At 44.4% G+C, this 13,421-nt stretch overlaps 1 protein-coding gene across 1 annotated transcript in view; it reads right to left on the bottom strand.

Moving 5' to 3' along the window:
- Positions 1–13,421, bottom strand: part of LOC115469500 (E3 ubiquitin-protein ligase TTC3-like) — a 299,116-nt gene that overhangs the window by 150,684 nt on the left and 135,011 nt on the right. The window contains exons 18-20 of the mRNA XM_030202218.1: positions 11,398–11,510; positions 9,454–9,580; positions 2,029–2,151 (exon numbers count right to left, since the gene is read on the bottom strand). Coding sequence (XP_030058078.1) covers positions 2,029–2,151; positions 9,454–9,580; positions 11,398–11,510 — 363 coding nt within the window. The remainder of the gene's footprint in view (positions 1–2,028; positions 2,152–9,453; positions 9,581–11,397; positions 11,511–13,421) is intronic.

Below are 13,421 nucleotides of genomic sequence, written 5' to 3'. Positions count from 1 at the left end.
GCATCAAGTTAAGAAAATATATTTTCTCCTATTTGTTTTCAAAGTATCAGTATGTAACTACATGCCATGTCCCTAAGTCTTTAGTTTTTGAAAGCGGAACCAATACTTGTTACAGACCTCTATCTTACCTCCCCCTCAGCCATCTCCTCTCCAAACTAAAGAGCCCTTAATCATTTTGGTCACCTTTCTCTGTACATTTTCTAATTCTGCTGTAACTTATTTGAGATGTGGAGACTAGAAGTACACACAATACTCAAGGTACACAACATTCTCTATTCCTTTCCTAATAATTCCTAACATTTTGTTTTCTTGGCCTCCACTGCACACTGAGCAGAAGAATTCAATGTATTCTCTATGATGACCATTAAATTCCTTTTCCTGTGTAATGACTCAGAATGCGCAACTCAGCATTGGGTAGCTATAACTTGGGTTATTCTTCCCAACATACATCACTTTGCCCTTATCCATATTAAATTTAACTTATTTGGATGTTCAGCCTTCAAAAATTTCCTGAGTTCTTCTCTACCATCTGTTTTCTATCTTTTAACCAGTTCAAGTCCGCAATAGACATTACTTACATAGCTTTTAAATTTCATCAGAAATCTCATGAGGGGCTTTGTCAATAGCTTTCTGAAAATCCAGATACTGTATTAACTGGCTCAACTCATATTTATTCACAATTTGGTAATCAAATTGATGGAAAGCATGGTAGCCAAACAACTTACTGATTATATAAACAAATTCTCAATGTTACATGAATCACAATCAGGATTCCGACCCCTCCATAGCACTGAAACAATACTAACTACTCTTCTAGCCAAATTCAAACAGGAAATAGCAACAGGTAAAAGCATACTTCTCCTCCAATTCGACATGTCTAGTGCATTCAACATGGTAAACCATAATATATACTACTAAGTCTCCTAGATTACTTTGGAAACGGAGGAAATATACTTAGTTGGATCAAGGGCTTCCTAACCACTAGAACATATCAAGTGAAATCAAATTCAAAGATATCATCACCATGGAAAGCAGACTGCGGAGTACCTCAAGGATCACCACCATCACCGATCCTTTTCAACCTAATGATGACGCTACTAGCCAAGTCCTATCCAACCAAGGCCTTAACCCTTTCATCTATGCAGACGATGTCACAATATACATTCCTTACAAACATGATCTGACAGAGATCACCAACGAAACTAAGCTCAGCTTGAACATCATGAACTCAGGAGCAAACCCTGGGACTGGGAGGAAGGGGTGAGAGAGGGGGGCCCCCTGGAACTGGAAGGGAGGGGGGGCCCCTGGCACACACTCTCATTCTTACACACACACACTCTCTCTCACACAGACACACTCGCACCCAGTCTCACTCTGTCACACACACTCACACATTCACTCTATCACACACACACTCTCGCGCACACACTCTGTAAAACATACACACTCCGAGGAAAACCTTGCTAGCGCCCGTTTCATTTGTGTCTGAAACTGGCCTTTTTTCCTAGTGTTCTTATAAGACTGAAATACCAGTTCCTCTACTTGAATTCTGGAACAGCATATCTGGGTTTAAAAAAAGGTTTGGACAAGTTTCTGGAGGAAAAGTCCATAGTCTGCTATTGAGCCAGACATTGGGAAGCCACTGCTTGCCCTGGGATTGGTAGTATGGAGTGTTGCTACTATTTGGGTTTCTGCCAGGTACTTGTGACCTGGATTGGCCACTGCTGGAAACAGGACACTAGACTAGATGGGCCATTGGTCTGACCCAGTATGGCTATTCTTATGTTCAATCCCCAAACAATATCTGCTTTTCCTACAATCCACTGTATTTCAGGTCCTGGAGTGTGTTGATAATGTAGCCATCGGTGACAGTTTCAGCACTTGGATAATCAGCCCAATCTTAGCAACCCCATACATCAGATCTGCATCTTGACAGCAATAAATAGCAGTCAGCGTGATGCCATGGAGAAGAGTTACCTTTGAAGCACTGTATCTGAACTCTTATTAACAGTAATAAGATTCTGTTACCTTGAAGTCCGGATCTGAAAAGTATATGTGAATTTTGAAATGGCCCTGGCACAGTGGATAACGGCAAATTGCATCTGGTTCTGGAGGTAACTTGCACTGCTGAATAAACTTTTTTAATAGCACCTACAGCAGCAAAGAAACAGAAATAAATCAGCAAAGACAGGGCCAGCAGAAATATACCAAGATAATACCAGAAACTAGTAGACAAACAAAAATCTTATTTTTTTTAAAATTGTGTTTGTCTTTATTATTTTGATTTTACAATTTTATGGTTTTACATTATGGGGGAAATCTATGACATTGCATCTAAATATAGACACCTATTCTCCACTAGATCTATTAATTAATGTGCCTCACCACACATGTTCTCTTTCCTTTGCACATCCTCTCTTAGCACTATGTAAGCCACACAAATACCCTCTCTTTGTGCTATGTAAGTCACACAGATCCAAACCCACCTTTATTGTTGTAATACTACTACTACTTAGCATTTCTATAGCGCTGCCAGGGTTACGCAGCGCTGTACAAGTTTAAACATGGGGAAGGACAGTCCCTGCTCAAGAGAGCTTACAACCTAAAGGTAAAAACTATGTAGTCAGTGTAGGTATCAGGTAATACCATGTGGATGTACAGACAGAAACCTTCTCTTATATAAATCTAAAACCATGTAAGCCTCACTGAGATGACATGGTTGTAAAATGTGGGATATAAAATACTAATAAACTGAAATTATGCCAGCAATAGAGCTGATTCCTATTTAAATGCCCGAGACACTTGATTAGGTGAGAGTTCCAACCATGCTCCACACAGACTCCGCCTAAGTGTATACCTACCTGTCATATATGTGCTATGTAAGATATGTGTATATTTATAGACTAGCACTTAAGTGGGGGGGTTTTGGCATTTATGTGCATTGTGTTTTCACATACTCACATATACACCATTATTCTAAAGATGTACATGTGCAATCAGTGTGCAAAAGTTAGTGCTCACTTTATAGAATTATTCCCTTTATGTTTATTTATGGACTTTTTTTGTACCACTCTTGATAGGTATGTAATAAATATATAACTAGTGCCTGGGGCACATCTTTGCTCAGTGAGGGTAAATACACGTTCCACAAAAAAACTCCAAGAAGAACTAATGGAGTCTACTTTCTAAAGTGTGCATGTGTGTGCCTCCACACGTATAAGTGGATTAAGAGTATATATACATACAGTGGGGGAAATAAGTATTTGATCCCTTGCTGATTTTGTAAGTTTGCCCACTGACAAAGACATGAGCAGCCCATAATTGAAGGGTAGGTTATTGGTAACAGTGAGAGATAGCACATCACAAATTAAATCCGGAAAATCACATTGTGGAAAGTATATGAATTTATTTGCATTCTGCAGAGGGAAATAAGTATTTAATCCCTCTGGCAAACAAGACCTAATACTTGGTGGCAAAACCCTTGTTGGCAAGCACAGCGGTCAGACGTCTTCTGTAGTTGATGATGAGGTTTGCACACATGTCAGGAGGAATTTTGGTCCACTCCTCTTTGCAGATCATCTCTAAATCATTAAGAGTTCTGGGCTGTCGCTTGGCAACTCGCAGCTTCAGCTCCCTCCATAAGTTTTCAATGGGATTAAGGTCTGGTGACTGGCTAGGCCACTCCATGACCCTAATGTGCTTCTTCCTGAGCCACTCCTTTGTTGCCTTGGCTGTATGTTTTGGGTCATTGTCGTGCTGGAAGACCCAGCCACGACCCATTTTTAAGGCCCTGGCGGAGGGAAGGAGGTTGTCACTCAGAATTGTACGGTACATGGCCCCATCCATTCTCCCATTGATGCGGTGAAGTAGTCCTGTGCCCTTAGCAGAGAAACACCCCCAAAACATAACATTTCCACCTCCATGCTTGACAGTGGGGACGGTGTTCTTTGGGTCATAGGCAGCATTTCTCTTCCTCCAAACACGGCGAGTTGAGTTCATGCCAAAGAGCTCAATTTTTGTCTCATCTGACCACAGCACCTTCTCCCAATCACTCTCGGCATCATCCAGGTGTTCACTGGCAAACTTCAGACGGGCCGTCACATGTGCCTTCCGGAGCAGGGGGACCTTGCGGGCACTCCAGGATTGCAATCCGTTATGTCGTAATGTGTTACCAATGGTTTTCGTGGTGACAGTGGTCCCAGCTGCCTTGAGATCATTGACAAGTTCCCCCCTTGTAGTTGTAGGCTGATTTCTAACCTTCCTCATGATCAAGGATACCCCACGAGGTGAGATTTTGCGTGGAGCCCCAGATCTTTGTCGATTGACAGTCATTTTGTACTTCTTCCATTTTCTTACTATGGCACCAACAGTTGTCTCCTTCTCGCCCAGCGTCTTACTGATGGTTTTGTAGCCCATTCCAGCCTTGTGCAGGTGTATGATCTTGTCCCTGACATCCTTAGACAGCTCCTTGCTCTTGGCCATTTTGTAGAGGTTAGAGTCTGACTGATTCACTGAGTCTGTGGACAGGTGTCTTTCATACAGGTGACCATTGCCGACAGCTGTCTGTCATGCAGGTAACGAGTTGATTTGGAGCATCTACCTGGTCTGTAGGGGCCAGATCTCTTACTGGTTGGTGGGGGATCAAATACTTATTTCCCTCTGCAGAATGCAAATAAATTCATATACTTTCCACAATGTGATTTTCCGGATTTAATTTGTGATGTGCTATCTCTCACTGTTACCAATAACCTACCCTTCAATTATGGGCTGCTCATGTCTTTGTCAGTGGGCAAACTTACAAAATCAGCAAGGGATCAAATACTTATTTCCCCCACTGTATATATATATTAGCTATGAGGAAAGACCTCGGATGTCACCAGAAACTTACATCCTCACCCTACTGACATCGGGTTAGGGAAATTATCTTTAGCAACGATTTAATCACTGGTCAAAAACCTCCTTCAAAGAAAACAAAACTTCTTGCTCTTTTACTTTTAATTTTTTTCAAACAAATTTTTTATGAAGGCAAAGCCATTTTTATATATTGCCCAAAAACTGATTTAAAAATATCAGGAATTGTATTTTTCAGGAGTTAGGAGCAGTGTGAAGTGACACTTATCTTATGATGCAAAATCCCGCATACTCTTTATAGATATATATTTTGTGGAGCGAATCAGTGTCCCTAGAAACCACCAGGGAACAACTGCAGGCCAAGGTACGGAAAAACCCAGCATTTCTTTGGGGGGGGGGGGGGGGCACTTATCTTAACAGTCATGAACATTTCTTCCTTATATATTGGCTTTATTGTCTTTCTATTTACATTAACAAGCTCCTACAACCAAGGCTATCTTATTCTACAAAAAGAAATCTTGTGATACCCAAGGAAAAGAAAAGGCCTGATAAACACAAACACAGAACTAGATAGATTTCTCTTTTTATAAGAAAAATTATTACCTTGGTCTCCCACAGATAAAAATGGACATTATTGTTTATGAAATCCAAACACACAAAGATGTATATCCCACATAGCGAAGATACTTACCTGTAGCAGATATTCTTAGAGGACAGCAGGCTGATTATTCTCGCAACTGGGTTGGCAATCCACGCCGGCCCAGGAACCAGCATTTCACATAGCAAAACGTTTGCTAGAGCCTTCTGAGCGCGCCATGCATCAAACTGTGCATATGCAGAGTGTGTTCCCGACCGTCACGCGGCTGTGCTCCTCAGTTCAGTGAAGAGTAAAAAAAGAGAGAAACAGGAGACAACTCCAAGGGAAGGTGGGCGAGTTTGTGAGAATAATCAGCCTGCTGTCCTCGGAGAATACCTGCTACAGGTAAGTATGTTCGCTTTCTCCAAGGCCAAGCAGGCTGTATTATACTCACAACTGGGGTATCCCTAGCATCCAGGCTCACCCAAAACAACAAAGGATGGTCAATTGGACCTCGCAATGGCGAAGACATAACACTGATTAACCTGAAACTATATACAACTATTTGAGAGTGCAGCCTGGAACAAAAGAAAAAAGGGCCTGGGGGGGTGGATTCTAAACACCAAACAGATTCTGCAGCACCGACTGTCGCGTCAGATGTCCTGGTCAAGGCAGTAATGTGATGTGAATGTGTGGACTGAAGACCACATTGCAGCTTTGCAAATCTCTTCATGGAGCCACTGATGCAGCCATGGCTCTGACATTATGAGCCATGACATGGCCCTCCAGAGTCAGCCCGGCTTGCGCATAAGTGAAGGAAATGCAATCTGCTAGCCAATTGGAGATTGTGCGTTTTCCGATGGCGACTCCCCTCCTATTGAGATCAAAACCAACAAACAACTGGGTGGAATGTCTGAAGGGCTTTTACATGGAGCATGTAAAAGGCCAACACTCTCTTGCAATCCAAGGTGTGCAAGCTGCTTTCGCCAGGGTGGGCATGTGGACGGATATAAAATGTTGGCACGACAATTGACTGGTTTAAATGGAACTCTGATACCACCTTCGGCAGGAACTTAGGGTGCATGCGGAGGACTACTCTATTGTGATGAAACTTAGTATAAGGTGCATCCACTACCAAGGCCTGAAGCACACTGACCCTACGAGCTGAAGTAACAGCCACCAAGAAAACAACCTTCCAGGTCAAGTACTTCAGAAGGCAGGAATTCAGTGGCTCAAAAGGAGCTTTCATCAGCTGGGTGAGAACGACGTTGAGATCCCATGACACTGGTGGAGGTTTGACCAGAGGCTTTGACAAAAGCAAACCTCTCATGAATTTTGTCCCCCTGCCCCCCCCCCCCCCATCTCAGCGGCTATGCCGGTACGGACACTTTTAGTTTGGTTATGCTTCTCTGGAGCCAGTCAGAAGCCCGTCCCTTGCTTTTGCTGGGGAGCAGTAGGGAACGAGCGCATTGGGGCTGAGTGCGAGTAGGCTGGTGAGACGCTGGAGTGAACCTACGCCTGGAATAGGAATAGGGGGCAGTCTGTGGTCCGCCAAAATACCTCCTAGTTGAGGAGGTGGTAGCAGAAGGCGCCTGGTAGGAGAGAGAAGCCATGGCATCCGTATGCTTCTTGATCTGGTCAACCAGATCTTCTACCTTCTCTCCAAAAAGATTATCCCCCCCCCCGGCAAGGAACATCCGCTATTCTCTGCTGGCCGAGTGATCCAGGTCAGAAACACACAGCCATGAGAGTCTGCGAATTGCTATATCTTGGTCAGAGATTCTGGATGCCACATCAAAAGCGTCGTATGCACCCCGGCCAGAAATTTACGACACGCCTTCTGCTGCCTGACCAGCTGGCGAAAAGGTTCGGCCTGCTCCGGAGGCAGGGCATCGACCAAACTAAACAGCTGCTGCACTGAGTTCTGTAAGTGGATGCTCGTGAAGAGCTGGTATGACTGTACACGGGCAGCAAGCATGGCGGCCTGGTACATCTTCCTCCCAAAGAGTCCAAGTTCCTAGCTTCTCTAGAACTCTTAGCTCTTTTGAGGGCAGAGTCCACCACCATGGAGTTATGGGGTAACTGAGACCTCATTAACCCAGGTTCACCGTGGATCCGGTACTCGGATTCAGTCTTCTTAGGGACCACGGGACCAGACAGAGGGGACGCACAATTCCACATAAGGAATTCCCGGAGTACCTTATGTAAAGGAGCTGTCACTGCCTCTTTAGGTGGAGAGGTGTAGTCCAGAACCTCGAGCATCTCAGCCCTGGGCTCATCCTCCACGTCTACAGGGAATGGAATGGCCTGAGCCATTTCCCGTACAAAAGATGAGGAGAGGCTCTTAGGAGGAGACAGTCTTCTTTCAGGTGGAGGGGAAGGTTCCGAGGGAATCCCAAAAGACTCATTGGAGGAGAAATACCTGGGATCTTCCTCTGACTCCCACGAGCACTCCTCCTCGGTGTCGGAAAGCACTTCCCTCAGTGACCTCTGAGACTGTACCTGCCTCGACAGCAAAGACCCATGGTCTCGATGGCGATGCCGAGGGGCTGACTCTTGCATGGACTGCAGCAAAGCTTCCTCCACCGATGTCGAGTCGACTTGTGTGGTAACCGATACTGGAATTGCAAGTGGCACCGAGCTGGGGGACCTCACCGTGGGTGGAAGGCCACAGACAGCAACAAGAGCAAGAGACGCGGTAGGCGCAAGCACCCCCGACATCAATGCAGATGTATGCAGCAGTCCCTCCAGAAGCTCTGGAAGCAAGGCCCGAATGTGCGCAAGGCCCGAATGCACTCATCGAGAACTGCCATCGGAAGAGGCTGCGGGGCCGGTGGAGCAGTTGGTGGCAGCGTCGGCTGGGGTTCGGGAGCAGTAACCGGGCTGCTGAGAGACCGACACGTTGGAATCTCTTGTATGGAGGGGGAGCGATCTTCCTAGTGTCAACACTTCTCAGGAGCCGAATCCCTCGGTGCCCCGGGGGAAAGGTGTCGGTGCTTCTTAGCCTTCGCTTGATGTACCTCACTGAGGCTCCTCGGTACTGACGAGGACGATGTTGAATCCCCACGTCACTTTGGGGTCGGGTCCAACAATGGACAGTCCCGGAAGGCCTGTACAGCAAGAGGCCTCGAGGCAGGTGGAGACCCACTCGATGCCTCACTGCTTCCAGTGTGCAGTGGCCTCTCAGCAGCCCTGCCTACTTCCACTCCCGACGCTGCCGACCTCAGTTCCAATGCCGACGTGAAAGGACTGGACCGAGCCCCAAAAAGTTTCTCTCTCTGGGCTTCTCAAGCCAGTTGAGTCCTTTTCTTCATACGAAGACAAAGGGCACAACGAGCTGGGCTATGGTCGGGCCTAAAGCACTGGATACACCACGAATGGGTATCGGTGCCTGAGATGGTCCGGTTGCACCGAGTACAGCGTTTGAAGCCACTGGGAGTCTGATGACATGGAAGGGAAGACAGCACCAGCTAAATCAAAAAAGTCTCGATTGTGCCAGGAAAAAGGGCACAAAAGGAAGGAAAGACCCAGCTGAGCAGCCTAAAAATGGCCGCAATGGAAAAGAAAGGAAACTTTACTAGGGAATAAAATATCTAAGAAAAATAAAGGGAAAATCACTTCTGTTTTTTTTTAACAAAATTAACAGGGGGGGGGGGGGGAGGGGGGGGGAATCGAAAAAACTGGGAAAATTTTCGAAAAAACACGGTCAAGGCTCTTTCCCGGACACACAGAGCTGCCACAGAAACTCACTGTTGCTCCTTGCGCGGAAGAAAAAGAACTGAGGAGCGCAGCGGGCACAAACACAGTCAGCGCATGAGCAGTTTGACACACAGTGCACTCAGAAGGCTCTAGCCAACTTTTTGCTACGTGAAATACTGGTTCTCGGGCTGGTGCAGATCACCAACCCAATTGTGAGTATAATACAGTCTGCTTGTCCTTGAAGAATCTTCAGTTTCCAATTCTGTAAGAGAAGGTAGGTTTTTTTTTTTGGTTTGGGTGTGTCCTTGTGGGATGAAGGGACTTACCTGTAATTTTTCCATCCGAGTTTCCTCAAGAACAACAGAAGTTTTGGGCCAGGTTAACGCACAAGGCAAAATCTTATGCTTGACCATGCTCTCAGACGTCTCAAATTGCTTTAAGGCATCTGTAAATCTGCCAACATGGAGGAAAGCAGCCTATTACTACCTAGATCATAAAACAAACTTTCATAAAGGTTTATATATTTCCTTTCCTGCAACTTGATTTTGCCTCCACTGAACTGCAATAGTTTCTGTGGTTTTCTAGGGTGTTGAGAAGACCAGGAGCTGTTCTTCCTTTAATAGACCAAAATAGTAAGAAAATGAAGACCACAATGACCTATCCACAGCAGAACTGTTAACATTATTGAAGCTGCCTGCTCACTGATAATCATGTATACACAGTTTTCTCAGCAGACCGCTACTACCAACTTGTCTCTGTTTCACCTATGCTGTCTATTAAGATGTTTTAATGTGTATTGTGTTGACTTTGTAAGAATATTATGTATAATATATATTGTTATTTGAATATGTTGATTGCTGTGATTGTCTGTTGCCTGTGTCCAGCTTATTCTTGCTGTACACCATTATGGGTGAATTTCATCAAAAAGCAGTAGGCACATAGGTAAGGAAGTATGTAGGAAACAGCCATAATCCAAAAGAATTTCTTTTAAAAAAAAAGCTACTTAGCTTATTGCAGCTTGAAACAAGGGCCTCCCCAACGGTCCCGTTTTGCCAGATGGGGCTTCATCAGGGGAAGAACGACCAGCAGTAAAGAGCTATTCAAATAAGGAATGGCAAAGAGGGAAAGGACCTCAGACTGGTGACGTCTTAATCAATAAGATTACATAGATATGGTCACCGTGATTTAATCATAGGTCCTCAACCGACCTCCTCCCTAGGTGTTCACTCATACACTTTTAGTGCATATATTCAATACACAAAACAGCCATAGTCCAAAAGAATTTCTTTTAAAAAAAGCTACTTAGCTTCGTCAGGGGAAGAACGCCCAGCAGTAAAGAGCTATTCAAATAAGGAATGGCAAAGTCCCATTCCTTATTTGAATAGCTCTTTACTGCTGGGCGTTCTTCCCCTGATGAAGCCCCATCTGGCGAAGGGACCGTTGGGGAGGCCGTTGATTCAAGCTGCAATAAGCTAAGTAGCTTTTTTTAAAAGAAATTCTTTTGGATTATGGCTGTTTTGTGTATTGAATATATGCACTAAAAGTGTATGAGTGAACACCTAGGGAGAAGGTCGGTTGAGGACCTATGATTAAATCACGGTGACTATATCTATGTAATCTTATTAAGACATCACCAGTCTGAGGTCCTTTTCCTCTTCCATTATTGATCCATTATCTTGCAAATCATACAAATTGATCTGCTGGTTTTGGCTGTAGTTTTCTAAAATTTAGCAAAGTTTTTTCCCATTGGTTTGTGTTACCTTGTATATATGTAGGCAAATAAATACCCAACATCATCATTTATTTCAGTCAATCAGCTCCCATCCTCTGAATTCACAATCTTCACTCTCCCATGCCATGAGACTCCTCCTACCCCCTCCACTCCCCCTTGCTGTCAGTCTCAAAATCCTCTCAATGGAGAGGAGAGGGAAGCTGATGGGCCTGGGAAGGAGGAGATTGGTGAGGCTTTTGACTTCCTGATAACGGAGAGGATTTTGAGAATCAGTAAGTCAAAAGCCTCACCAATCTCCTCCTTCCCAGGCCCATCAGCTTCCCTCTCCTCTGCCCACAACTTTTAACCCCATCACTTATGCTAACTGAAGATGAAATAGTAACAAGATCCTGCTTGTTAAAAACAATTTTGTGGGGGTCATTACTCATCCACTCAACCTATCCGCTTGTCAGATTAAATGCTCTCCCCTCCACCCCCACTGGGCTCAACTCAAAATCTTCAGTCCAACCATCCAGCATTTTATTGCAGTAATACTAACCTGTTTTGTCTAAAATACACCTTCCCGATTCCATAGAAAGCCAAACAATCAAACCTCTCCCTGGGGTACTCGTTGATTATCTTGTTGAACTGATGCTCAGCTTTGGCTAATTCCTTTTAAACAAATGACACAGATTTTGTTATTGTTGTTCAAGAGTTAACAAAATCAGGAATATGATCATCAGAATGGAAGGCAAACTTTATATAATAAGCATTTTACAAGCTTCCTAAGGTTGAAGCAGCTAAGCAAGTTGTGCTACCTAGGCCCAAATTTAAACACAGGAAATTTCCTCCCGTGCCAAAGTGCCATCATGCTACTCTTCTCTTGCACTTACTTAACCACAGTGCACAGTCCATAAGCTGGCCAACACCTACAGAGTTCCTGCCACTGCCATCCCTTCAATGGTTTTCCATGTTTATTGGAAGCTTGTGCAGAATGAAAACGTGTAGGGCTGCTGTAGGACTTAACACCCACCAGCTCATAGGACCCATGATGAGGTTGACTGACAAAGGATGGTAATGGGGAGAGACTGCAGGTAAAGGGGGAGGGGGTGGAGGGCACTGAGGGAGAATATGGATAGAAGTGATTCACAGAAGACCTCCAATCCTCCAATAACTTCTATGATGGAATCTCCACCTATGGGCACCAAAATGTGAAGTTTGGCTCTATTGCTACTCAAGGTACCAAATGTACTGCTCTTGGGATCTAATAACCATTTTAGTCTTTCTTCAGTCTCCCCTTTTCCCCTTTAACAGACTATGAAAAAAAGGATGAATTGTAGAGGGAGGTGCTCATAACTAGACACTAACCAAGATCAGACCTCTTCCGAGTCTTATACATTTTAGAGTACATTTGGAGTGGAGGAGTGGCCTAGTGGTTAGGGTGGTGGACTTTGGTCCTGGGGAACTGAGGAACTGAGTTTGATTCCCACTTCAGGCACAGGCAGCTCCTTGTGACTCTGGGCAAGTCACTTAACCCTCCATTGCCCCATATAAGCCGCATTGAGCCTGCCATGAGTGGGAAAGCGCGGGGTACAAATGTAACAAAAATAAATAAAATACAGAAATGTGGCTTTTGATTTCTGTCCTCAGAGCTGCGATTCATAAACCATTATGAGTACACTCCCAAATACTGATTTGTCGTGATCACAACTGTAAATGTAAAGGAAATAGCTAAGGGCTTCCCTAAGTCCATCCTCAGGATTCCACAGCCATTCAGGTCTTCAGGACAGCCAAAATGAATAAGCATGTGATTAACTTACACAGTCCAAGTTTTCAGTGTATATACATATTAACTGTGGCTATCCTTACGACCTGAATGGCTGTGGGATCCCTAAGAAAGGTTTGAGAAGATCTGCATTACAGCCTTGCACATATGTATGATCACTTCTGGTTGTAGCCAAGATAAATAGCTTTTGATGTGTCCCAAAATACTGTTTGCTTTCTTATATGGTCTCTGAAGATGTTACAAATGATTGCACTTCATTCCTTCTCAGAAATGACTATTGATATCGGCTCAGTTACTCACAGACAGTACACTACGCACAGTCATACATGGAACCTGGGTTTGATTACCCAGTCAGCTCTTTTGCTCCCCAAATCAGCTAGGAGTGAAGATGCCATGGACTTAGCTTTCACAGCCTCTGGGTAAGGGAGACAGTCCTGCTCACTGCACAACTCCCTTATGACCTGCAACTACAGGATTCCAGAAACAGTCCTGGTGCATGGCTCCCAGCAGAGGATTGCCACTGCAATGACTAGGCTGAGTGAGTTGGGAGGGGGATATAAAATGGTGATGGAAAACCTTGGGTAGTTGCAAATGAAGATTCATGTCACCGTGGGCAAAAAGAGGTTGGTTCTAATTGAGCTAAAAGCACAAGAGAGCATAAGGAAATCCACCAAGAGCAATAACCCATGAACTGATGAGTCTGGCATTCAAAAGGTAATCATCATGGATGTTTTCTCTCAGGTGTCTCTCTCAACCCTATTAATCTAAGTTTTTGTTTTTTTAAATGAACAACCTGT

This window comes from Microcaecilia unicolor, chromosome 4, assembly GCF_901765095.1.
Source record: "Microcaecilia unicolor chromosome 4, aMicUni1.1, whole genome shotgun sequence".
In the NCBI taxonomy this organism is placed as follows: Eukaryota; Metazoa; Chordata; class Amphibia; order Gymnophiona; family Siphonopidae; genus Microcaecilia; species Microcaecilia unicolor.
Note: the sequence above shows the minus strand (reverse complement) of the source record. Positions and strands in the feature narration are given on the sequence as shown.